The following is a 25,273-nucleotide window of genomic DNA, read 5'->3' as shown; positions in this document are numbered from 1 at the left end:
AGATGTACAGGCGGAACTTGTGCACGGGGAAGACAGCTGCCAGACTTTCTTGCTCTGTAACAGTGTAATTGCGCTCAGCTTTACTCAAAGAACAGCTCGCGTCGGCAATGACATGTTCAGCAGCGCCGTGACACTGAACTAATACTGCGCCAATACCGATTCCGCTTGCATCACGGTGAATCTCAGTTGGGGCTGATGCGTCGAAATGATGAAAAATAGGCCCAGAAGTGAGTAGAAGTTTCAGCTGTGAAAGCAATGACTCGCACTCTTTCATCCACTTGAAGGGTACATCTTTGTTGAGCAGATGAATAAGAGGCTCAGCAACAACGGCAAAGCTAGGAACAAAGCACCGGAAATACGAACACAGGCCCAGGAAGCTTCGTAGTTCTCGTAGCGAGCGTGGTTGAGGGAAAGTGTTGACCGCGATAATTTTGTGGGGATCAGGCCAAACGGGGTGTTTGTCTACGAGATGGACAAGAACTAGAGTTTCACGATCACCAAAATGGCACTTTCTGGAATTAAAAGTAAGTGCTGCTTTCTCAAGGCATGTGAGAACAACATCAAGTCGACGATTGTGCTCTTCAAACGTGCGGCCAAAGATTACGTCATCAAGATAGCAAAGACATACTTCCCATTTTAAGCCACGGAGAACAGCGTCCATAAAGCGCTCTAACGTGGATGGAGCGTTACATAGACCAAATGGCATGATGTTTAATTCAAATAAACCATCTGGAGTTATAAAAGCCGTTTTTTCTTTATCGGCAGAGTGCATAGTGATTTGCCAATATCCCAATCTTAAGTCTACGGAAGAAAAGTACGAAGCAGAATGCAAACAATCGATAATGTCGTCGATGCGGGGAAGCGGATATACGTCTTTTTTTGTAACTGAGTTGAGCCGCCGATAATATACACAGAATCTAAAAGACCCATCCTTCTTTTTTACAAGTATAACTGGTGCTGCCGAGGGGCTAGACGATTCTTGTATAACTTTCTTCCACCTGCTCAACAATAACTTCACGCTCCCACGGAGCTACTCTGTATGGTCTCTGACGAATGGGATAGGCGGAACCAGTATCAATCACGTGACGAGTGCGTGAAGGTAGTGCGGAAATTCTGCGGCTATTGAGTGCGAAATCAAAAACGGATGCATGGTTGGAGAGGATTCGAACCAACGCTTGTCTCTTTTCTGGCGATAGCAACTTATTCACCATAGCCATTAGTATGTCATCACTAGGACAAGCCACATCAGACGCATTTTCCTTTTTCCTGTCATTGCTAATGACGGCAATGTTAATGTTGCTCCTGACGTTGAATTCAGACATCTCTCACCCGTAACAATATATAAGGACATACTACACTTCGTTTGTCTTTTAAAGCATGTCGCAGTGTACTTTTCTACAGCAACTAGCGAATGACATCAGCTAAATGTTTCATTTTGCCCGTGACCATTTCGCGGGCATTCCGGCATACGGCCGCTCCTTTTCCTTTTCCATTCTCTGGTAACGGCACGTGGCGATAGATGGCGCCATGCTCGGCGCGTGTTCTCGGGGGTTGCGAGAATCGGTGAGGCCGAGTGAGGTGCGCGTTGGGAAGAGTCTCTCCTCCGTTGGCCAGCGCCTGGTAAGCACGTGGTGTTCCTTCGCCCACGTCCCCTTTGGGAATCGTCAGATTGTAGCCTGCCTGGGTGCCTAGGCAACCCCGGAGAGCGTGTTTACCTGAGTGTTAGCTTTGGCACTATACACTAAGCCAAACAGCGGTGCCTAGTGCTTCAAGAGGTCGTACCATGCCAAGTCGCACTTGCTGAAGGCCTACGCATACGAGTTTTGCCATAACTCTCGCGACCAGGCCCAATGGCCATCGTGAGAGTGCACAGCATATCCACCAGGGACCTTTTCCAGAACGGCGTGTCAAAGCTCGCCATTGCCAGCAGCGACGCCGTCGTAGTCTCTCCTCTATCGTGAACGTCCACGTGCGGGAGCAGACGTTGTACTGTCGTTTGGGGTGCGGCCAAAGGCAATAAAGTGTTTGTGTGTTGCTGTCAATCGAACACTGTCTGTCTTGTCACACCGCACTAAATGCTCTGTTAGTTGAGCGCCCACGGAGCGGTGCACTACACGTGAGTAGGTGACGGAGATGCAACCCTGTGGCTCACTGAGCCTGAACCCGCAGCGGTCTTCCACTACAGTGAGTAGCAAGTCACCACAGGTAATGCCCCATGAGGGTAATGACAAAAAAGAATTACGGCAGAGCTCTTTGTAATAGGTTGGAAGCATTCAACACAATTTCGTTCATTTACGCAATTCACATTGAGCGATATCTGATGGTAATTTTAATCTTCTGCCATGCTATATCAAATATCACATACGTTGATGTCGTTCCTTACAGACATGAAGCCTGTACAGCGTTTGAATGCGTAGTGCAGGCACTTTTGGCATGCATGCATCTGTCTGTCTGTCTATCCATTGTTAGGAATTCGCTGTGTCACGATGGTAGCGGTGGCGAAGAGCGGCGAGCAGTCAAACGGACTTCGCTGAAGCCTTCGCCCGGAGGCGGAACAGGGAGGCAATCAGTTTTGAAAACAGCAACATGAAGGAGCATTTACTATAGCAGGTTGTGATTTGTACAGAGCCGGCCAGCACGACAACGTCGGCTGGGGCAAAATCCCCAAACATGGGGACGGCACGGCCTTAAATAATGTTTTTGGGTCCTTTTTCTGAGACCAGTTCCCAGTGCTCGGCGGAGGAGACGCAGCCATACCCAGAGCTGGTGGCTCGGCGGAGGAGGCGAAGTTATCCCCGGAACTGCACGGTGCCGCCTTCTGCATGGAAGGTGGTGCTGGGAGGTGGGAGACAGTTCGCCGGAACAGCGCTCGATCTCTTGAGAAGAAGCGCTGCCGAGCGAGGATCATGTCTGTGGCACAACAGCACCCTCACCGCCAGACAATGCATCTGGAGTTTTGAGCCGTCTAGCGCGGCTCGGAAGGAGGGATGCTGGTTGACCGTCTGTAGCCGTTCCGCTCTCTCCGCACGTGGAGACTTTCATAGCACTGCAGAGGTTCACTGGAACGACGGAGTCGAACACAAAGCCAAACCACTCTGGCCGAGGCAAGCACCCTCCGAATGCTAATCAAATCACCAGACCAGCAGAAACGAAAATATTTCCTCGAGATTAAGCTGAGCTAAAAAATAGCATCACGAGCAACGTATCTCAGGAGGAATACGCAATGCGGACACACCTTTATCTAAGCGTCAGTGCATGACACCACTAAACCAAACAGAATTTTTTTTTCCCGCGAGCGATTCTCGATTGTGACCCAGGCAGATTTGGGACGATCAAAGCTGCTGAGGTTAACTCAATTTAACCCCGAAACTACAATTTAGAATATCAAGCACTTCTGATTCACGCACATTGGCGTCGCTTGCAAGAGTCAGACCGTTAAAGAAAACAAAGCCATTCGATAAGCTCTCGCTCGAAGCGCTCAGCCAATGAGCATCCCAACAAGATAAATCATGCTTAAAGAGGTAAGTAATTAGCACTGAAATTCAAACTTGCGTGTGTTATCCAAAATAAAGTTGACCTATACACTGACGTGCAAACTAACAAGTATATAACGCCGAAGACAGAAGGTATTTTAAACAGAGGCTTTCACTCAGCCTTCTTTGTTAAAATAAAACACACTAACTGCTACCTTTCAAAATATTATGAAAACAAAATTATTCAAACAAACATAATGTCTGCTTCTCCGATGACAAGAAAAGTAAAACTTACAAAAATTGAGACTCATTCTCTGTTCATCGGCAGATGACAAAATAAAAAAAAAATAATTTTCAAAGCTGATTACAATATCCATTCTTAGTAATGGCAAAACGGGCCCCTCTCAGACGAACTCTGGGGAGTCGCGCACTCCATAGCTTTCAAGGGTTGCAGTCTGGACAAAAGGAAGACGAATCAACTGTTCGCCGAACTCAGTAGCAGCGACTTTTGACAAGCAGCCGCTGAACTCAAACAAGGGAGCATCTGCACTGGATCGTTTACGCCGCCCGTTCGACCAGTGACCATTTCGCCACCATGGGGTTGGCCGTTTGGTGCCGTTTGAGGTATCATTCGGGCGGACAGATAAATATACAGACAGACAGACAGACCAAAATTTTTCCGTCGAAGGTCCCCAAGAAAGGCTATCATCTTTAAAACAAGTACGAAAGGATTTGTCGCGGCTCGTCGAAGCAGTGCCCTCTTTATCTACAGTGTGCGGCACAAACCATTATGCCATGAAGCGTACGTTATCAAAGGTGTGGCAAGCCATTTATATACATGACTGTTTGGCAGTCCTCAGAGCGTCGTAACTTCATGCTGTTTTTGCCATCAATAGCCAGGTGGCACAAAGGTTTCGCGTTGGGTAGAGTTACTGTATATGCTACCTTTCGGTGGCAGAGTTGCGAATAAGTCCGGCGTCTTGCTCGCTGAGATGCCCATGTCATGCAGGAATGCCACATTTTCCGAATGTAGTAGGCGACGCAGCCAAGAGGCTTCGCGCGTTTTCTTGTTCGTTTATAACCCATTGCTGGCGCAATGAGTTTCGCTTCGAAGAAAAGGAAAACTGATAAATATTAGTCTTGAATATTACTGATGCTATAGCTTGTTCAATGACAGTCACCATAGGAAGTTATTTTTTTATATAAATAGCAAACAAGAAAGCCTTGACTTAATTTGTCGGTAATGGTGTACACGATTCGCGACAACCTAAGTTCTGCGAATCGCTTGTTTTACGTAGCTTTTCACTGCTTTAAACCATTAAGCAGGTGCCTCCATAAAACAATCGTTAAACTCTCCCTCCGTGTTTTACAAATAACGCAAGCAAACGAGAATTTTCGGCATGCCTATGTGTAGCTGTGGAATCCTGTCATCGTGGCAACTACGCAGCACCGAGTCACGGTGCTGCACCGCACAGACACCACTAACAGTTACGTTCACTAAAAACGGACAACACAAGAAACAATCACAACACCAACGATGAAGTACTTCCGCACTCAGCGGGATCTCCTAGCTGGACTGCTCGGGTTAGGTGACTAGCTTGGGCAGCGGTGGTGGTGGCGCCAGTGTTGCGGCGGTCGCAAACACTCGCATGAACATATTTCGTGCACATGAGCACAAGATTGTAGTATATCGTGCCTTCTCAGATAGCACCCTGTCAGTACAATACAATCCCTTCCACACAAAAGTGGAAAGGAGTAGTATATACAACACTCCTTCAATGCGTTCTATAAACTTCTTCCTGTGTTGTTTTCCATGCTGTCGTTTCTGCTTGGCACCTGCATTAACCATTGCACACATACTCAGCAATTTGTAGGCGAAGCAAAGATTGCTTTCACATTGCATCTTTTACCGATTATCCTTAAACGAAATGTAATCAAGTGAATATAGGGTAGGCCCACTATTCTTTATGTGCTTGGCCACTGGGTTCGTTTTCGGATAGCGGAAGTCTGGTACCAGCTTCATGAAGCAATAACTGTGCCACAAATGTAAAAAAATGCGATATGGAAGGCCTTCTGCCCAGAGCCTGAGTGTTTGCTTTTTACCAAACCATTTCGCTAGCAGGCGAAAAATTATAATCATATGCAGGAAGCGGCAACAAATAATGAGGAATAGGCTCACAGCACTCTTTGGCTTAAGACATAAGCATCTTGACCAGCTGTCACATTGTGAACACAGTCGCAAATAATAAGAACTGTGGCTTTTCTAAGTTATTCTTATGAAAAATAAGTACTGGAAACCTTATTCAAGAAAAATAAAATACATTCTTGTAGTTGGTCTTGTTCATTGACATCATAATATTTTCAATAACTTGGCATTTGCTCAATTTGAACATTTTTGCATTGGTAGTTTTCATTTGTAGTTTTACATTATAAGTTTGTTTCCTGCCCACACAGCATTCCCGAACTGAGATTAAGGAGGCATTCTTCTAAATAATGTGGGGTGATAAGATGGCACCTGCCGTTCCACTATACAATTGGCCTCTTTAAGGGAAAGCAATGTGGTGTTGCACGTACTATAGAAACGTGTTCAGGGGGACAGTTTTGTGGCACGAAGTGCAAGCATTTCTTCCCGGTTTCTTTGAATTAGCCCAACTTCCACTGATCACAGCAAAATATTCTTGCGTTTCCACATACAGCAGTACTTGTAGCGCAAAGGAAAAGAGGAGAGGATGGGATACCAAGTGGTCTCCCACCATCTATGTTCTTTGACACAAATATCACCTCTGCACGATTTCAGTGAGCACTTGCATGCACCTTGTCAGTGTTTGTGCACACTTATCGTGAACCTTTTCAACAGCCAAGTATTGTCTCAGATCATATAATCCTGAAGAGCCAGGAATGCACAGAAAAGAAACGATTGGGGAGTCCAAACATGGTCCACTTGCCTTGGTTTACCAGTGATTTATTCCTGCAAAAAGAAGAAGAAAAAAAAGCAACAGTGAGCATGGTGCCTTGAGGCTGAATGGGGTATAGTACAGGGCTCAGTATAAAAAAAATTGCTAGTCTAGTATATCAATACGGCGCATCACAAACTACTGACCTGTTACGGCAATCTCTGTTGTGAGCAAAACGGTTTGGAGTAGAATTCTATACTTTTGGAGCTCTCAGGTTTCCAATTGAAGCATGGAAACCCCAAACCAGAACAGTAACCCATAGCTTAAGCAGAGGTGTATAGTGTTATCATCAATAACAATCATCGTCGTCATTTTCCAACCACCATGCTGTACCTCTCAAACGGCTCATGGCTACAGCTCAAAGCCAGAGCCAGTTAAGACCACGCTCACGCTCCTAGCAGTCTGGACGCCTGTAGTCGCCACTGCTCTGCTCCAGCCATCACCTCATCAAGTGGCAAGATCCGACACGGACACATCGGCCGCCCTAACACCATCTTTTGCCTCCCTCCCTCTTACTACAGGTGCCTACCTGATTATACAATTGTCACAGAACTGCTTATATTTAAGGAGTAATGACCAGAATTTTAAATATTTTTGTACAGTAGAACCTCATTATAACAAAGCAGAATATAACAAACTAATGGGTATAACGAAGCAATTGTGATTAACCATGTAGTTCCCATAGACACCCATGTATTTAAAACATTTTAACGAAGTGAAAATTTCCCCACAAGGGATATAACGAACCATTCCTCGTCCACAATGAACATTTACTGATAACTTTAGTATACATCAATTCTCAATATCTTATAGCGCACGATGGTTTACGTCTCATCACGGCCGCGGTAATTTCAAACTTGCGCCTTGCGCTTCTCGGGAGCCACTTGCCAACACGCGTGTGGGAGTGAGTCTCCCCGCTTCCCTTCTCCTCTGGCATAAATGAACTCGCCCGCGCAGCAACTCACGCGAGCGTGCCCGTCAGCCGGCCTCCTCTCTCCTGTAGAAGTCGTTGACCCGCCCGCACATCTGACCTTCTCCCCTTCAGCTCAGCACTGGGGCATCGCGCACCGCTGGGGTGGCCAAAATTGTGGCTTTCTTCTTTGTCGTTCGCTGTGGAAGAGCAACACCACCTCTACCAGTTTCTGCCGCTAGACACGAGATGGACAATGGCAGCGGCAAACGTAAGCGCAAAAATATAACAATCAAGCAGAAGTCGGCAATGTTGAAAGCCCTTGAGTCTGGCATCAAGAAAAAAAAAGTGGCCTAAGATTTCGGCGATGTGTGGGTGTTGCGGGCGACCAGGCCCAGACGTTACGGGACGCTCTCTTTGACGCCGGCGTTATGCCTAACTGCAACAGTTCCTGCATGTACGTCGGTGCCGATGCTGATGCGTTGACAACGGGAATTGTGCCCGCGGTGACGGGCGTGCATGATGACAGTGACGAATGTGTCGACACCCCGGAGCTTAATGTTGGCGAACCCGACGTACCGACACTCGCGTGAGCGCTGGATGCGACAGACCTGCTAAGCTGCTTCTTGGGCGCTTACCATGACGACGAGGACGGACTCGAAATAGCTGCGGCAGCTGAAAAAGTAGTCATCCAAGAGAGAAAGAGTCGGCAAAAATCTATTGACGACAATTTTTCTTCAAAGTGATCTGTCAGCTGGTGTGCTGATTTGGTGGAAACGAAGTGCATCGTTTTTTTTTATTATTATTTTGCTAGTTTTTTGCCTTCCGACGGCCGTTTTAATCTGCGCAGAGGGCAGCTGTGACATTCATTGGCGAGTACATTCTCTCTTGCTGGCTAATTGTTCGTAGAGATAGATATTGGCTATAACGAACTAATTCTTATAATGAAGTAATTACAACTCCCCCTTCAACTTTGTTATAACAAGGTTTTACTGCATTGTTGCTCTATGTGAGAATACGGATTTCAAGAACCCTAGAAATAGCACTGGGGTGCCTGGGGATGCAGTGGGTATATATTTGATACCACTACCCTTGAAAAGACATTCTCAGTTTCAATATCGAGGAAGGCGAATTTCATGTGTCATGGCAGTGTGACGTCATGGGGAGACAGCGATTCGGAGCATACTAGCGGCATATCCACAATGGGCATGTAAACAATGATGAGCGCATTGTCTCCAGAGACCCCCCAAGAGGTATTGCTGTGATTTAGGCTGCAAGCAGGATGCAGAGTTCACAAACTCAGTAGAACTGTATTGACTCATCTGGGTAATGTCCGCTGCGGTTGGCCTGGCTCGCTCATGCTCAGTGACGAAAACTATAAAATCAAAGAATATATTTTATACTTGTTGGCAGACTACGGTGCATGGAGAAAGTTGACACAGTATTCCAAGAAAATGAACAACGTCGCTTTTGCAATGCTTTAAAGTCGTGTCAGTACACCTTTAAAACTCATATTTGCATTTTCCTTTAACTGCATTAGCACTGACTGATTAAGGGGTGCAGAATGGTCTCAGACATTGTTTTGTTTATTTCTTCCCTGATCTTGATCAAACTGCACAGGATTATGCAGTTTTGTCTGTTGATTTCAAATATTTAATTAGTTTTCCTGTAACTTATCTTGTTCTTGAGATAAATTAAGTTCACCTCCTATTGTTTAAATCTGCCATAAAAAAAGTACTTAATTAAAAGTGGTATTTAGGATATTACTTTTAGACTAATGACTAATGACAATATAGTCTAATGACTATAGATTGAAAGTATGGGAGAGTTCTTTGTTTTTAGGCCTTTATTAGTTATTTTACAGTAAGATGAACTATCCATGTTCAAAAGCAGTTGGACCTGTGTTACAATTTTTATGAGTAATTAATTAAAAAGACTTGTGTTCTAAATTCTGTTCCCTTACTTGCATTCTGTATACACACATACAGGTTTCCACTGCAAAAAGAATTGTTGTACCTGCCCTAGCTGCAGAGATATTGAGGCCTCAAAATTGAACAGTCAAAAATTTACTGTTTTGAGAAAAATGGAAAAAACTGAAAATGCACAGCTTCTTCAAAAAGCAACGATTGTGTTGTGCAAGTTTTGCAGTCCTCATAAAGGTGCTCATAAATTCATAGAAGAGCTTGTAACACAAGTGTCGGCAAATTATAGAGAAGCTTCGAAGTCTGTTCCCCATTTTTTTGCAGGTTCTGCATTGTGCTAGCAACAAGAATCTGGACAGTCAGAATGACATTACAAAAAAAAACCACTCCCTGGTATGTGAAAAATTCCAGAGAGATAGAAAAATACTTGCAGGAAAGGCTTTTTCTCGATAGCTTGACAATGCTACGAGCAGTGGTGGTCCAGCCACTACAGAATTCAAAGCAATTTTGATAGCAGGAAAGAAAGACGTTCTGAAGCAAATTTTAAGCACAAGAAAATATGTTTAGGAGTGAGCGAGTTTGGCGCAGACAAAATGAAGATTAAGACCACACTATGGAGCAGATGTCTACCTTTTTGATTATTAGTCTTATAAGTTCATAGACAGAAAATGCAGCTGCAATGCAAACAAGGAGACAAGGCCAACAGTCTGAGACCAGCCATCAAGCAGGCTTTCTTTAAAAGCCTGCTTGATGGCTGGTCTCAGGCACAAAAGGCAAATAACAATTTACATCAGAGTGAAATGTCAATGTTTGAGAACATCTAAAACATCAATATTATCAATACTAATCGAAAAATAAAAGTAAATGTTTGACATCATACGCACAAGCGAGATATTTGAAAATTATCCTGGCGATGTTATGAGTCCTGAGAACAATACTAGTAACCAAAACAGTTGCAATTTTAAAAAAATGAGGTTGATCCCTCTTCTAGGAATCGGTATAACACAAAACGTGTCTTCACAGAAGTAGCTGCGCTCCTTCATGCATTGTTTCGCCACAAGGGCAAAGAAATGAATGCTACAGCAACAAATTGCAAAATCACGCGAAGAACGACAATCAGCTCGAGACTTGCAGCGCACACCTCAAGAAGAGATCACGCACGAAATGAGCATATACAAGACGTGCGCGGACTAGTAACCCTCCCAGCTCAACACTTAAAGTGCGCTATTCCGACAGAAAGAAATATACTCATGAAACGAATGCTCAAGTATACAGAGGACAGGCACAAGCAACCGTCACAATTTTTTCTTCTTCGTGTGTAACCAGTGTGCTCCTTTCGTGCTCTCCCAAATCAGGAGTATGATAACCGTGCGGAGGGGAGAGGGGACTCCAAGGATGCGGCACTGATCGAAACGCTAGAGGCGGCGACTTTGAAAGCACGCCCAACGGTAGAGTTACTGTATATGCTACTTTTAGGTGGCAGAGTTGTGCCACTGACAGACCTCCCCGCATTCACTCTCATTCGCCAAGCATGCTCATGTGCACGAAAAATGTTCATGCGAGTGTTTGCGACCACCGCACCACTGGCACCACCACCACCGCTGCCCAAGCTAGTCACCTAACCCGAGCAGTCCGGCTAGGCGATCCCGCTGAGTGCGGAAGTACTTCATCGTTGGTGTTGTAATTGTTTCTTGTGTTGTCCGTTTTTAGTGAACGTAACTGTTAGTGGTGTCTGTGCGGCGCAGCACCGTGACTCAGTGCTGCGTAGTTGCCACGATGACCGGATTCCACAGCTACACATAGGCATGCCGAAAATTCTCGTTTGCTTGCGTTATTTGTAAAACACGGAGGGAGAGTTTAACGATTGTTTTATGGAGGCACCTGCTTAATGGTTTAAAGCAGTGAAAAGCTACGTAAAACAAGCGATTCGCAGAACTTAAGTTGTCGCGAATCGTGTACACCATTATCGACAAATTAAGTCAAGGCTTTCTTGTTTGCTATTTAAATAAAAAAATAACTTCCTATGGTGGCTGTCATTGAACAAGCTATAGCATCAGCAGTGATGTGATTGGCCCAAGCCACTTTGGAGCAGCTTCTGGAGCAGCTAAAATCATGTTTTGGAGCAGGTCAGCATGGTTTTGGAGCAGGCGTACGCGTACGGTATCGCATAGTGCGACGGCAAGTGATGACCATTTGCACAAAGAATAAAACCTTGATTCAATGTTACATACGCAAACCAGAGCACACTGGACAAATGACAAAGATATGAAGCCCAAACTACAAATTATGCATACGCAAACCACAGCACACTGGACAAATGACAAAGATGTGAAGCACAAACTACAAATTATGCATGGCAATAAAAAATTTTAAGAAAAACCTACACACGCCCTCTCATTTGAGAAGCTTAAACACCAGTTTAGAAATCCCCGTAAGAAATGCGACGCCGCTACCACGGAGCTGGTAAATGCATATGCGTGTGCGATCGGCTCGGCTCGCTTGCAGAAATTATAAGGTTAGTTTCGTGCACAATAAGGGTTACGTAGGGTAATAAGATATCAATTATCGGCCAAGGTTTTTAACGCAAAACGAAAAACCTAAGTACGGCCGCAAGCACTATCTCTGCGGGGCAAAATCGCAGTCGCAGCCGGGCACTGATATTTGCGCGCGCTTTCGACGCAGGCAAAGTTGATAGCGATAAGCTGTTGCGGGGGCTTCGCGGAACCTTGCTGCGCATGCGCTATTTTAGAAATTTCAGTTTAACAGCCATGAATTCACGCCGCCTAATTTCGTTGACGCGCTTCACGAGCAGTACATGCATCACGATGCCCGTCTCTTCGGGCCGCGAGACGGACGGTCGCTACCACGGTAGCTGCGAGGCGCACTGCACGGAATAAACTGAGTCTCGGAAGGGGGGGTTCAAGACTGCTGCGAGGCACCAGCCGAAACTTCACAAACAAATAGGACAACGCAACCTTTCGAAGCTTTCGAACGGCAACCCGCCATTTCCGATGTTGCATGCGGCCATGCGGCCATGGAGGCTTCAGCGGTTGAGCGTCTCTGCGTCACTAGTAGTGACTCACTACCATCACAGGCGCCTCCTAGCGAGCAAGGCTGCTCTCGCGGCGAGCCTGCCAGCAACCATGGCAGTTCACGAATGGCTCCAGTTTCGGTTTCAGAACTGGCAGTGCAAATGGCAACTTCTGGCGCAGACTCGGCGCAGATTGCTCATATTTGACCAGAATGGCGCAGGCTGGCGCAGGATTCGCCTTTCGGCGCAGTTCGGCGCAATTGGCGCAGCTATCACATCACTGCATCAGTTATATTCAAGACTAATATTTATCAGTTTTCCTTTTCTTCGAAGCAAAACTGATTGCGCCAGCAATGGGTTATAAACGAACAAGAAAACGCGCGAAGCCTCTTGGCTGCGTCGCCTACTACATTCGGAAGATGTGGCATTCCTGCATGACATGGGCATCTCAGTGAGCAAGACGCCGGACTTATTCGCAACTCTGCCCCCGAAAGGTAGCATATACGGTAACTCTACCCAACGCGAAACCTTTGTGCCACCTGGCTATTGATGGCAAAAACAGCATGAAGTTACGACGCTCTGAGGACTGCCAAACAGTCGTGTATGTAAATGGCGTGCCACACCTTTGATAACGTACGCTTCATGGCATAATGGTTAGTGCCGCACCATGTGGATAAAGAGGTCACTGCTTCGACGAGCCGCGACAAATCCTTTCGTACTTGTTTTAAAGATGATAGCCTTTCTTGGGGACCTTTGACGGAAAAATTTTGGTCTGTCTGTCTGTATATTTGTCTGTCCGCCCGAATGATACCTCAAACGGCACCAAACGGCCAACCCCATCCGCAGCGCCCACCAATATTGCTCAAGGTTTAGCGTTCATAGCTGTGTCATTGTCAATTAAAAAGCAATTATTGCGCATATCTGAGGCGCCACAACAACGCTTCGATGTTTTGTATGTCCGCCTTTATATTACAAGAGGTACACACAAGTAACTCTAAGGAATGTAGCATTTATCGTGCTGCGCTGACAGTGCAACGCGATGCTCACAATGGTGTTTCCGACACTTTGCTATGACGTCACAGTGGTGGCACCTGCTTGTCGCTTTGCGTTCTACAGCTTATCACCTCCGAGACTGGCGCGCATCTTTCTCCGCGAGCTGAGCGCCTTCGTTTTTGAAGATAACTGCCACATGCGTCAAACGTGCCTCGATGCGCTCGTTTGCCTCCGCTACACGCTCGAGGCACTCTAACGCAGCGCCTCCACAATACCATTCACAGATTTTCTTGCGCAGAACATCAAATAAAGGTTTTGTTCACTCTCTTCAGACGCAAGACTATCGTCTTTCAACGACATTTGCAGCGTAACATGCAGATTTGGAACCAATTTTTTTCTTCGCAATCTGTTCAAATATATTTCACAATGTCATATCCGTGACGGAAATGCATCTGCGGAGCAGTGGTGGACCCCGGCATAAAATACTTTCATGCTAAAAAAACCTTCCACGCATTACGACATGTAATAAAATGCTGCTTGTCCTTTTTTGTTTAATTAATCGAAAAAAAATCACTTGGCATTACTATGGGGAATGGCACGAGTGTTTCAAGAGTTCCATTTTTTCTAAACTACACCTCACTCACACGGTTGTAGTTTCAGTGTTTCATTCTGCTGCATGAGCTTTACACGCCCACCAAGGTCGCTGTGACGGAAAGTTCAAGCAATTGCCACATGCATGCGATCTTGCCGGATGCCTAAATGGTGCACACCATTTGAGCTGCAGCACTGACGCGACTTTCAACTGCCTGCCGCAAAACGCTCGAAGTGGCAGAGTGCTGTGCTCCGAGCCTATGTCTCGTTTTCAGGTTCAACAACGACATCCATCGCAGCAAGGTTCAATGGCTGTTGCTGCTGCTTCTCAAAATGGTGCACCGCTAGCGCTGCGCCACCATGGCTGCGCTGGCCACACAGTGCAAAGGATTCCACATCTCCTAGACAACTGCCCTCCTTCTTCTTTCAGCCTGCCCACGCAGTGCTTTTCTCCTCTCTTAGGCTCTCGTTCGTTCACTCTGCCTCATCTCGTTCTCCATGACGACCCTGTCACACTCTCTCCTGCGGTGCACCATTTTGAGAAGCACAGTGAGTGCCCCGTTTGTCAGAATAATTTTGCGGCGACAGCATTATAACCAGTCTTCTTTCTTGGGGGGGGGGGGGGGGCACAGTAACTGTTATGAGTATACATGGCACTATTTGGGAAAGTAAAAGGAAGTCGAGAAAGACTTTTTAGGAACCAGGTCCCGCACTATAAGTGGTTACATTATAAGTGGTCTCCTACACTGTAATTGCAATGATAAGTGCCGCAGCAGAAAGTTGCTAACTTTCCAGAACTCCTCACTTACCCAAACTTCACCATAATACCACACTGTGCAGAAACTATGCGTCGCAAGGCAAGTGCGATTCCAGTTGCTTTTAATTTTCCAGATGTGTGTGCGATGTCAGGAACAGTGGCAACCACAAACCAACATTCGAGGATTACACATGCAGGTCCTCATTTTCATTCAACATGCAAGTTGATCACTCCTTTCGAATGCAAGAAGTGCAATCTTTTGTTGATTCAGTACCAAAGTGCAACTCTGATCATCTACAGCCACTGTCGACAAGGCAGCTAGCACTAGTCAGAACTGGCGTGAGGGTTGCAACATGGCTTGCTATTGCAGAGAGCTTGCCAAAGACAACATGGAGACTGGGCATAGAGGGGATCACACTCACGAGCTAAACCAAGGGCAGAAAGCGTGAAGCGAAGTTTAAGTTTGCGGTCATGAAAACAGCTGCGAAAACTGTCTACCACACTTGTAAGTTTGCCAGCTGGTGGCAAAGGCCGCATGCTAGTTATCGGCAATCAGCGACGGCACAACTACACTCCCAACAGAAAACCGAAAGCCAAACAGCGGTAACATGCACTTGAAGCAAATCCAAGCACCCGTTCGAAGCGAAGTGTGCGCCCGAAAAGCGGCCGAAGCAAAAGAAAGCAAGGCATGGGGGCAAACGCGCGCTCAGGCTCTTCTCTGCCAAGTTGTGGATCCCGACGGGGGTGCCTGTTTCGTAGAGGCGGCGCAATATGATGACCAGAGAGACCGATTCACGGTAGTGGTAATCAACCACAAAGGAATTACAATTAATGCGGCATCGGTATGCACCAGAACTGCCAATGCAGCTGAGCAGGTTGCCATCGCCTTGGCTCTTTTAGATAAGCGTCATGAACACATATTTATTTAGCGACTCTAGAGCTGCCATTCGTGCCCTCAGTGTTGGAGCTGTGTGCAAAGAAGCCAAAAACATACTCTGTGAGAAGTCGCTTACAGCCCATACTCTTACATGGTTCCCGGCTCATATGAGAAACATGAACGGAGGGATTACCAATCTCAATGAGTTGGCCCACTCCAGGGCACGAGGGTTAGCTGTCTGCGGCCATGAAGGACCTGTGTGTCGAACTGGAGATTTCGTAAACGGGGATCCGTCAACTACATAAAATGAAATTGCCCACCATTTTGCTATGGATAAGATAATCTTCCCACTTCTACATAGAAAGCTAAATAGAGCGCAGGCACTTACATTGCAATTACTTCATACAGAAACGTACTCTAACTCTGCGTTTCTCCTCAAGCTTTACACTGAAGTTTATTTAACCAACTTGTGTACAAAATGTGGCGATTTAGCCACCTTACATCACATGCTCTGGGAGTGCCCTTCGGTACGCGGCATTGATACAGCATCGTCCAGAAAGCGGGACTCCGCTCTCTGGAGTCCGGACATAACATCGCAACTTTGGTCTGTCCAGAGGGCCAACGATGCGATGCTAGGTCTCGGCAGGCCCGTGGCATGTTGCGAGCTTTGCGGCCACAGCGTGAGGAGTCGCCACCATTAAAACGACGACAGCACACCTGGGTGCGTAGGTAAACGAAACCCAACGAAGCCTTTTTTTCAACGATTTTATTTGTAAGACTTCGGAATGGTAAGCATAAAAAACCGTTCCTCAATTAATTTCAGGCATTCAGAAGCATGCAAAGTGCGAACGCATAGAAAATTGGAAAGTGACGCACCTTAGTTGGCAGTGCAAACCAAAAACAAACAGTCTCGTCGCACTGCAAGTATGTGGATACCAATTACAGAAAGTTTACCGAATACTGTCGACGAGTTGTTGCGAAATCTTGAGCTACACAAGTGCACGGACGTAAGCGGTATGCCTTTAATTACTGCAGCAAAGGTTTCGTGCAGTGCGATGGATATATCAGTCAGCGCTTGACAGCTTCTGTGCTCCGGGCATCTGCGTTAGGGCTATGCGTAGTACGTATACTTTTTTTGCTCATGAACGCTGATGCATGCATATTTTTCACTGCTGTGCATGCTAAAATGTTACTTACGTGGCCTTTATTTTGTGTAAATATTGATCGATTGACTTGCGATAAAACAATTTATTGTTGCAAGCTTGTGTGACCAGCGTTGTCATTTCACTCGGCCTGTATGCAGCATCACAACTTACTAAAGTAAATATGCAAGATACTTATGAGCTTATAGTGCACAGTTTACTGCAATGTACTATGTGGAAACGATAGAAATCGAGAAAGGGGGCTGCTACAACGAGCAGGGCTCAGCCATGACGTAGAAGCAGACGACGACGATGTCGTCTACTATGTGGAAGGCCAGCCGCAATATCGAAACACCCTAGTGCTTTTGAAACCTATTTCATTTTATATGCAATTATAAATTACACAAACATTATTCTTAGTTATATTTGGTTCAAAAATATATTTATGTGTAGAAGGTAACGAAACCTTTTTCACTTATTAGTAAAATAGTCATTTTGCAATCTTTTTAAGATTCCCTACAAAACCCAGATGGCGCTACCGTCGCTTCCAAATTGCTGTCCCCATCAGCTCTATGGACATGTCACTCCACTGGTCTCGGCTTTACTGTCCCACCGTGGGAGCTGCCAGCCGTGTGCTAGGGCGCACGCCTTCCGACTTTCACAATAAAGTTTTCCGAAACCAAACCAAATGGAGGCAAAGACTGCTCAGTGACCTCAGCAACCACTCCCCCTCCTCACACCAACCATCTACATCACACTTCTGCCCTACGCCCCTGTCCTTTACTTCCTTATTTTTGTTTTTTTAATCACCCTCTGCGTTATTTGCTTTGCAACATCTCCTTCGCAGCTCCACTGAGAAATACACACCTTCCCTCGTTTCTCAGACAATTTTCCAGCAGCCACATTATAATCGGTCTTTCACCTCAGGGGACTACACAATAAACAGTATGCGTATAGATGGAGTTTTATGACAGGGTAAACTAACAGAACTTTATGTGCAGGAAAGACTTCATTGCTGCTAAAACGGGGCAACGCCGCGTAATCGGGCCCCTATTCCAAGGCACCACTAGCTCTACCATCCTTTCAGCCCTCCTGACTAGCCTCAGCTGATCCTCAAAGGCCGGACTGGACAGCATTGCCTCCTACCTCTCTCTGCTGTTATCCCCTTTCTGTTATTCGGTGTGTGCCATACATCGTGATGTGGCAGAGCGTCGGTGTGCTACCACATCGCAGGAATATGTCTTTATATGCTGCAGGGATGCCTTGTATGCTGTATGCAATCTGTGGATGTTTATATACGTGTTAGTTTGGTGTCTGCGTAATGTCACAGAATCCATGGCTGAAAGGTTCCTGAGTGGTGCTGAGTAATGTCTCCGCAAATCTCTATAGTATTTCAGGATCGCTTTGTAACAGGGATCGATGGGTATTGGGTCCTCCACGGTGTTGCTATCGGCAACTCAATAATTAGCGGAACCTCAAACCGCCTTATCTGCATAGAGGTTCCCAATAGCACCCTCGTGTCCCAGGGCCTAAGTGAGCATCCAGGCACAGTTTTTGTCCAGCTCTTTGCTACTTTAAAGTAGGGTGATTATCCGGTGTGCCTTGATGCCAATTTTTCCTTTCTGATAATTTCTACATGCGACCTGAGAATCTGTGATAATAGTCAGCGGAGCGTTGCGCTCCATGCCTTCTTTTATAGCTAAAGCAGTGAAAATCTCTTCTGCTTCCATGATTTGCATTGCAAGCGATTACGTTACAAACGGTCTGAACTGTACTTCTTTCTTTGGTAAACAAATTTTTTTGCCAGCATAGCTAACTTTCGAATGATTTTTTTTAATCCAAACTTTATTTCATCAAAATAAAATATAGCAACCAGAACCACCTGCTTGTTCTTAGCTCAGCATTTGAAGTTATGCTCGTAAAATGTTTTTCCTTTTAAATATGCATATTTCAGAGAACCAGTGCAGAAAATGCTGCCCTTACTTGGACTCAGCTTGGGTTTCCTCCTCCTGGTGCTCTTTAACAAATGCCTGGTACTGCTTCATAGAAGCCTGCATTTGGAAGCACAGCAACAGTTGACTCAAGTGTGAAGCAATGAATGCAGAATCATTGTAACCTTCATGATTGCCTTATTTGCAGGTGGTGCGATTCCAACAGAGGCAGTTACATTTTGATGGAGGTGAAATGCTAAAAGGCTGCATGCAATGAAGAGCACCTATAGTCAAAATTTCAGGAGCCCTCCCCTATGGCGTGCCTCAATAATACTTCATGGTTTTGACATGACCCTGGATTATTATTACTATTATTGTTGTTGTTGATTACCTCAACACGCTAATTAGCTCATTAATTATCTGCCATCAGTCAAGTTCTTCACCACTGAAATTGAAGCGATGCAGCATCGGAGTCATGACAACACAAATCCTCAGGTTAGCAACACTTTCAAGAAATGCCCATGTGCACAATAAGCAAAAAAGATATGCCTCCATCTGGCAGCATTGCCAATGCTCGACTCACTACACTCGGTTTCATACCTCAGGTGCAATGCAGTAGGAGCTATGCAAGAAGTTCGGTGAGCAATATGTGTTACGCACATCTCGCACTTGGTTTTAATTGTTGTAAATGCTCGTGCGAGACGAGCACAAACGTGCACACGCACAGCATCACGAACGACTACAAATAAACCTCAAGAGATGAAAAGAAAGAGACGCTAAGTGATTCAGAACATCCAATTGACAGCCTTAAACAGGGTGTCCTTATTTCTGACGCACAAAGCCTCTTCATTTATTACTAAGCTCAAACAGGAAAAGAAGCCATGTTTTGGATGAAAAAATGAGCGTGCTATTTCTTAGTGCCAATGCTAGCTTCCAAGTCTCGCTAACTTCCAAAGCGTTGCACCTGATGTATGAAACAGAGTATAGGCTTCTGCACAGCTAACTTGCTGGACAATGCCTCACGCTACCACGCTGCTGATAAGCAAAACCTCCTTGAACCGCTAATAAAGCTTTTAACACAGCCTGAGTCAATACAAGTATGAGAAATCAGGATAAAAATATGGGGCATAAGCTTCCGATCATTTGAAGGAGACCATATTTACAACAGAAAGGCAGTTTTGACACTTTGATGAATACTTATCCGTAAAGGCACATTTCTGGAGCTCACCGCTCGGCTTTAATGGAAGGGTGTGTGAGTATTCGAAAGTTTCAAATATTCCCTGAGTATTGCGTTTGTAATATTCGTATTTGATTCGATAACCATATACAGTGAAATCTCAATACAACGCATTTGAAGAGACCGCGGAAAATCGTTCATTATTTTGAAACATCTTTACAGTGAAAACACCAAAAATTGGCCCAAAAAATCTCAAACGCAACAAAAGTCACCTACCTACCTTTGCTAGGTGCATATACGCAAACGCATGCTGCTATGACAATTGAGAAAGGACACAAAATGCGAAATATCCCGGAATAAGCCCACGTTTATTTCCTGAAAAAGTCGGTGATCTTGGCCTGGCGGGTTCCGCTTAACTGCTGCAGCACGAACGCTTCTAAGCTGTCCACATTCTTATGCTCTTGGTCGGTGGCATTGCTGCACCTGCCAAGATAGGTGCACATCTTTCGAAAGCATTCCATGATGTCGGCATTGGAAAGACATTCTTCAGGCTGGCACACGGGCGAGGGTCTAAGAGTCATCTTCGCCATTGGCATCCTCGTCACTGGCGTCCTCGTCACTATGAACGGCGCTGACGATGTCATCGATCATCAGTTCGGCTGACGTGCACGCTTCACTGTCGCACTCCACAAAGTCCTCAAACGTCACCGAGGCATAAATCGCCAGTCTTTCAGCAATTTCTTGCCACATGCTGCCCGCGTCGCTTTCTTCACTGGCTTCTTCGGAGCCAACTTCATGTGGAATCAATACTGGGCCTGCCTTCTTCCAAAGTTCTGGATGGTGGTTGCGGTAACATTCCACCAAGCCCCGGCAACCATTTCTGCGGCTTGTCGCACACTGATTGAAGTAGGCAGCTTCGGCCGAAGATTAATCAGCAATCACTGAACGAAGCGTTTGCGGGCCTAGACGCTTCTTATGACGCCTTGGTCGAGTGGCTATAGCAACGAAGTGCAGTTGGGCGGCAAGAATTCTAGCTGCACATTAGTCAGCCTAACATTCACAAGATGCGCCGAGCAGTTGTCAGCGATAATTCATATTTTCTTGCCTGCTCGCCTCATCTCGTCGTCCACCTTCATTAGCCACTCAGAAAAGAGCTCTCGCGTCATGCATGCGCGTGAATTAGCCCAATGAATGCACAGCGATGACACAACAATCTTCATGGACCGAGGCCTCTTATATTTACCAATAAACAACGGTTTCAGCTTCTTTGTGCCTGTGGCATTGCAGCAGAACAACACTGAAATATGGACTTTGGATTGCTTGCCACCTTTACAGCTGCTCCCCTTGAAATGCATCGTTTTATCTGGAAGCATCCGATAGAAGAACGCCGTTTCGTCCGCATTGAAGATATCATCTTGTCGCATTAAAAATATCATCTTCAAGGTACGAAGCGACGATTTCACGGAACTTTTCATCCCTCCCTGCAGCAGCGCTCACTGCGTCTGCCGCATTTTGTTCGCCTGACACTACTTGCCCGGCGATTCCGTTCCTCTCACGGAAACGATGGAGCCACCCCGCGCTTGCTTCGAAGCCCGTGATATCTAGAGCAAAAGCCAATTGCCGTGCTTTTTCCTGCAGCATGGGTCCCGACACCGGCACATTTTAAGAATGTGCGTCTTGGAACCGCGTGAGCACTCCAGCATCTACGTCTTGAAAGCTCCCTAGTCAGAGCCTCTCTCTCTCTCTCTCTCTCTCTCTCTCTCTCTCTCTCTCTCTCTCTTTTTTTTTTTTTTTTTTTTTTTTTTTTTTTTTTTCTGTGCGAGTTGGGACCCTCGGTGCATTTCGATGATCTTCTGTCGATCCTTCAGGATGGTCGCGACAGTTGATGGTGCGACCTCCATTGTCACAAAACGAGCGCTCAAAAGGGCGCGCCGCCAAATTCTCGCGACGAAACGCCGGAGTGACGCCGCGAGGTCAACAATAAAAAAAAGAAAAAACAAGCATCCAAAGACTCCCCGGGCACGCGTCCCTCTCCTCTCGGAAGAGTCGGTTCGCCGACGAACGTTCTCACCCCACATCGGCGGCAGAGCAGGCCCTAGAAGATTCTCGATGGAAAGGGGCGTAGTGATGCCGGGTTGCGTCATCCGTGGCGGACGGCCTTCGAACCGTCTCGCCCTCTCCCCAGCCTTCGCTGCGTATCGCGCCGACGAAATGATGAGAACTTTCTGGAATCTCGCGCGGAAGATATTTAATCGAGCAGCCGAGATGGGAGATGAGGAGAAGACGGAAGTTAGCGCCAGAGCGCGTAGGGTATTCCGCCGTGTAGTCGGCGAAGGTTTTGTCCGTAGTGACAAACCAGGAGAAGAAGAGGATTTCCACCTGAGGGGTGAAGGCCCGAGCTACAGGCAAGAGCGTGTGTCTACCGCTATCGAGCGAAGACGCATGGCAACAGCTGCGTGTGTGAAGCCGACGTGTTTCGGCGAAGAAGGTTGAAGCTTGGAGAGTGCCCAAGTGAAGACGCGAGGTTTCCTAGAAGAGAAACTTCGGGGGCAGTTGAGGTTTCCTGGAAGAGAAACTTCGGGGGCAGCAGAACGACAACAACGCTGGACTTTGAGTGAGTGATTCTCGGAAGAGTATCATCCAGACTTTTGTTCCAAGAACTTTGGACTGAATAAGTTTTCTAACTCTTTAGCCTTTAAGTGTTTCGGTTGTTCAATGTATGTGACTGGATTGTAGTGCGTATTGTTGTCTGTGTCCGTTGTTTCGAGTGTGGCTGATTGTACTGTGTAGTACGTTGTTTGATTGGTGACATATTGTACTCAACTATTGTGGAGTGTGCATACTTGTGTATTGTTTTGATCTGCCATTATTGAGAATATAATTTTGTTTTGTTTATCAACTCTCGGCTCTGACTTGTTCTTTGGGCCACAGCCGGCGTCCGCTGGCGCGCCAAATAGGACCACTTCTAAATTGCCCACGCTTTCATGGTGCGGTTCGGGGGGCCGATATTTCGGCCCTTGGAATTAGCCCGGCGATCGCCTCCCTAATTAACGGGACCTGTGACACCCATCTCGTTTGCAATGTGGATTTGCTTTTTACCGGTGCCTATTTGTGAAATAATGTCCACTTTTTCTTGCAAAGAGGACTGCTTCCGCTTCTTTCTCGTGCTGCTCCCAGTGCTCATCGCGAACGGCGAACGTAGAAATGCATGTCTAAACCAGGCGTTGACACTAATCAATAACACTAATCGTCAAACTACAATCGAACCAGATCGAACAGCATTGACAGTCGCTTGAACAAAAACTGACAGGCTAAGCCAGCGGGCGAGACTCAACTTGGCTAAATCGCTGAACGGGGATGCGAAAAATGATAGCAGGCGCTGCAATAGCATAGGGAAACGTATGGGGAAATGATCCGAAAGCTTTGGTGATGATAATAGTGCCACATAGTATGGAGCTGGGCATTTGCCATATTTACTCCCGTAATCCTCGCACCCGCATGATTCTCGCACCCTCCCTCCCCGAATCGGCCAACAAAAATACAATATTATTTTTTTGCAAGTACTGATTATCGCACTCGTGCAGTAATATTTACATTCAACCACTGATGATAACGCACAGCCTGGCACCATCTCTTAAAAACTATCCATACTACCACAAAACACCTACCAGATACTACCAACGCACGGAGCACCAATCCAATCCAAGCCAAAGTGCCAAGCACCCGTTGCGGCGTGTTGGTAAGAGTCTGTGCAGCGTGTGGTAATGCAGTGTGTTTATACGGAAGTTACATGGCTGCTTTTAGGTTGAAAGTGGTTGACCCTGCACCAAACGATGACAGGATTGCCGGCAGGCACTTGGGAGTCGGCGAGTTTTGTTTTCGCTACTGGCGACGGCAGCACGGGGAGCTGGAGGCCACCAGACGCGTCGGATGGTTCGTGGGCCTGAGTGCAAAGTATCCCCAGCTTAAGGCGGAACTTCTTTATTATGTCAAGGATCTCCACACGAAGGCCCTTGAAACAGTGCACAGTGGCTTTAGTGTGTGCAAAAAAATCGCTTTGTGTTGAACCTGTGGTTTTATTGTTAAGGTGTGGTTATTGTTAAGGTGAGAATCCCGATTTGGGACCACTTCGTTTTCTTTTTCGCTCTGTACGTTTTCGCGGATAACTTTCCTCGCCTAATTATTGCACCCTTCTAACTTCTCATCGGTTTTGCGTAATGAAAGTGCGAAGATCATGCGGGTAAATACGGCATACTGCCGCTAGTAATTCGTTATTTTGAAGTGCTCTTAAGATTGCCGGGCGATCAAATTCCATTCATTATTCTGAAATATTCGTTGCTCTAAAATTTGTAGTAGTTAAATACTTTTACATTGAATCAATGGACACTGGGAGGGGGATTTTCGAAATATTCGTTAATCTGGAAAAATCAATCTGAGGTTCATTACAACAATATTTCACTGTATTAAAAAATTTTGAATATTCAAACTAACTCCAATATTCCTCAAATATTCGATGTTCATGAATATTCGTCAATTTGCAGAACTTAAGATTTCGCGGATTTGTGATAAGAGCCTCAGTTGATTGTGGAAATTGAGGCTAGCTCGCTGCCATTGTGCGGGCTTTGCCGCCTATTTCTGCCGTTCTCATGTCTTGACATGACTCCCCTCCTTCACGGTCTGCTGCATTGGGGGAGCGGGGAGTGACATTCAACCCCTCTCATCCGGTAGTGGATGTCGACTGTGGCACCGTGTGCAAAGTCTCTCGGGACGTTTTGTGCGCAGCCGTCAGGAGTGAATCAGATCTCTCCGGGACAACCTAGAGTGAGCACGCATTTCTTTTCTATCCGTGAACTCCTATTGTTTGGGGCTCGTTGGACTTTGCGAATGAGCTGAAGCGCTAGTAACGTTAAAATGGCGTCATCACATATAGTTCTTCGTTGCTAACGGCGGTGCTCGTAAGGTGACGGACGGCCTAACGCATAGTTCCTCTGCGTTCCTGACAGCACCTTTGAAAATCCGTCGTACACGCATCGCGCTCAAGCAGCGTCTCCTGCAATCAACTTTCCGTTACACCATTGCTGCGATCTTGCTGCCAACGTCAGTTTGCTGCCGTCGGCAGCCAGTGAGCGCCTAAGAGGATCTCGATGCAGCAAATAGTGCCCTCGCCGCCAGGAGTTGTGGCTTCGTTAACAAAAAAGCATATTTGGGACCTCTTTCTATCCCACATCAATAATCATCGATCTTGCACACTTACCTAGCGCTATCGCTGCGCGACCGGTGTCACACCTGTCCCGTTAATTAGGGAGGCGATCGCCGGGCTAATTCCAAGAGCCGAAGTATCGGCCCCCCGAACCGCACCACGAAAGCGTGGACAATTTAGAAGTGGTCCTTATTGGTGCGCCAGCGGACGCCGGCTGTGGCCCAAAGAACAAGTCAGAGCCGAGAGTTGATAAACAAACAAATTATATTCTCAATAATGGCAGATCGAAAATAATACACAAAAATGCACACTCCA

At 46.2% G+C, this 25,273-nt stretch overlaps 1 protein-coding gene across 4 annotated transcripts in view; it reads right to left on the bottom strand.

Annotated features, from left to right (window-relative positions):
* The window catches only part of LOC119185037 (uncharacterized), a 147,711-nt gene that overhangs the window by 82,908 nt on the left and 39,530 nt on the right, over positions 1-25,273 (bottom strand). For all 4 annotated transcript variants that reach the window (XM_075891913.1, XM_075891926.1, XM_075891907.1 and 1 more), the window contains exons 6-7: positions 18,634-18,701; positions 6,419-6,441 (exon numbers count right to left, since the gene is read on the bottom strand). In XM_075891913.1, the coding sequence (XP_075748028.1) occupies positions 6,419-6,441; positions 18,634-18,701 (91 nt within the window). The remainder of the gene's footprint in view (positions 1-6,418; positions 6,442-18,633; positions 18,702-25,273) is intronic.

Source organism: Rhipicephalus microplus, chromosome 1 (genome assembly GCF_043290135.1).
Source record: "Rhipicephalus microplus isolate Deutch F79 chromosome 1, USDA_Rmic, whole genome shotgun sequence".
In the NCBI taxonomy this organism is placed as follows: Eukaryota; Metazoa; Arthropoda; class Arachnida; order Ixodida; family Ixodidae; genus Rhipicephalus; species Rhipicephalus microplus.
The sequence above is the reverse complement of the archived record's forward strand: the minus strand, read 5'-3'. Positions and strand labels throughout refer to the sequence as shown.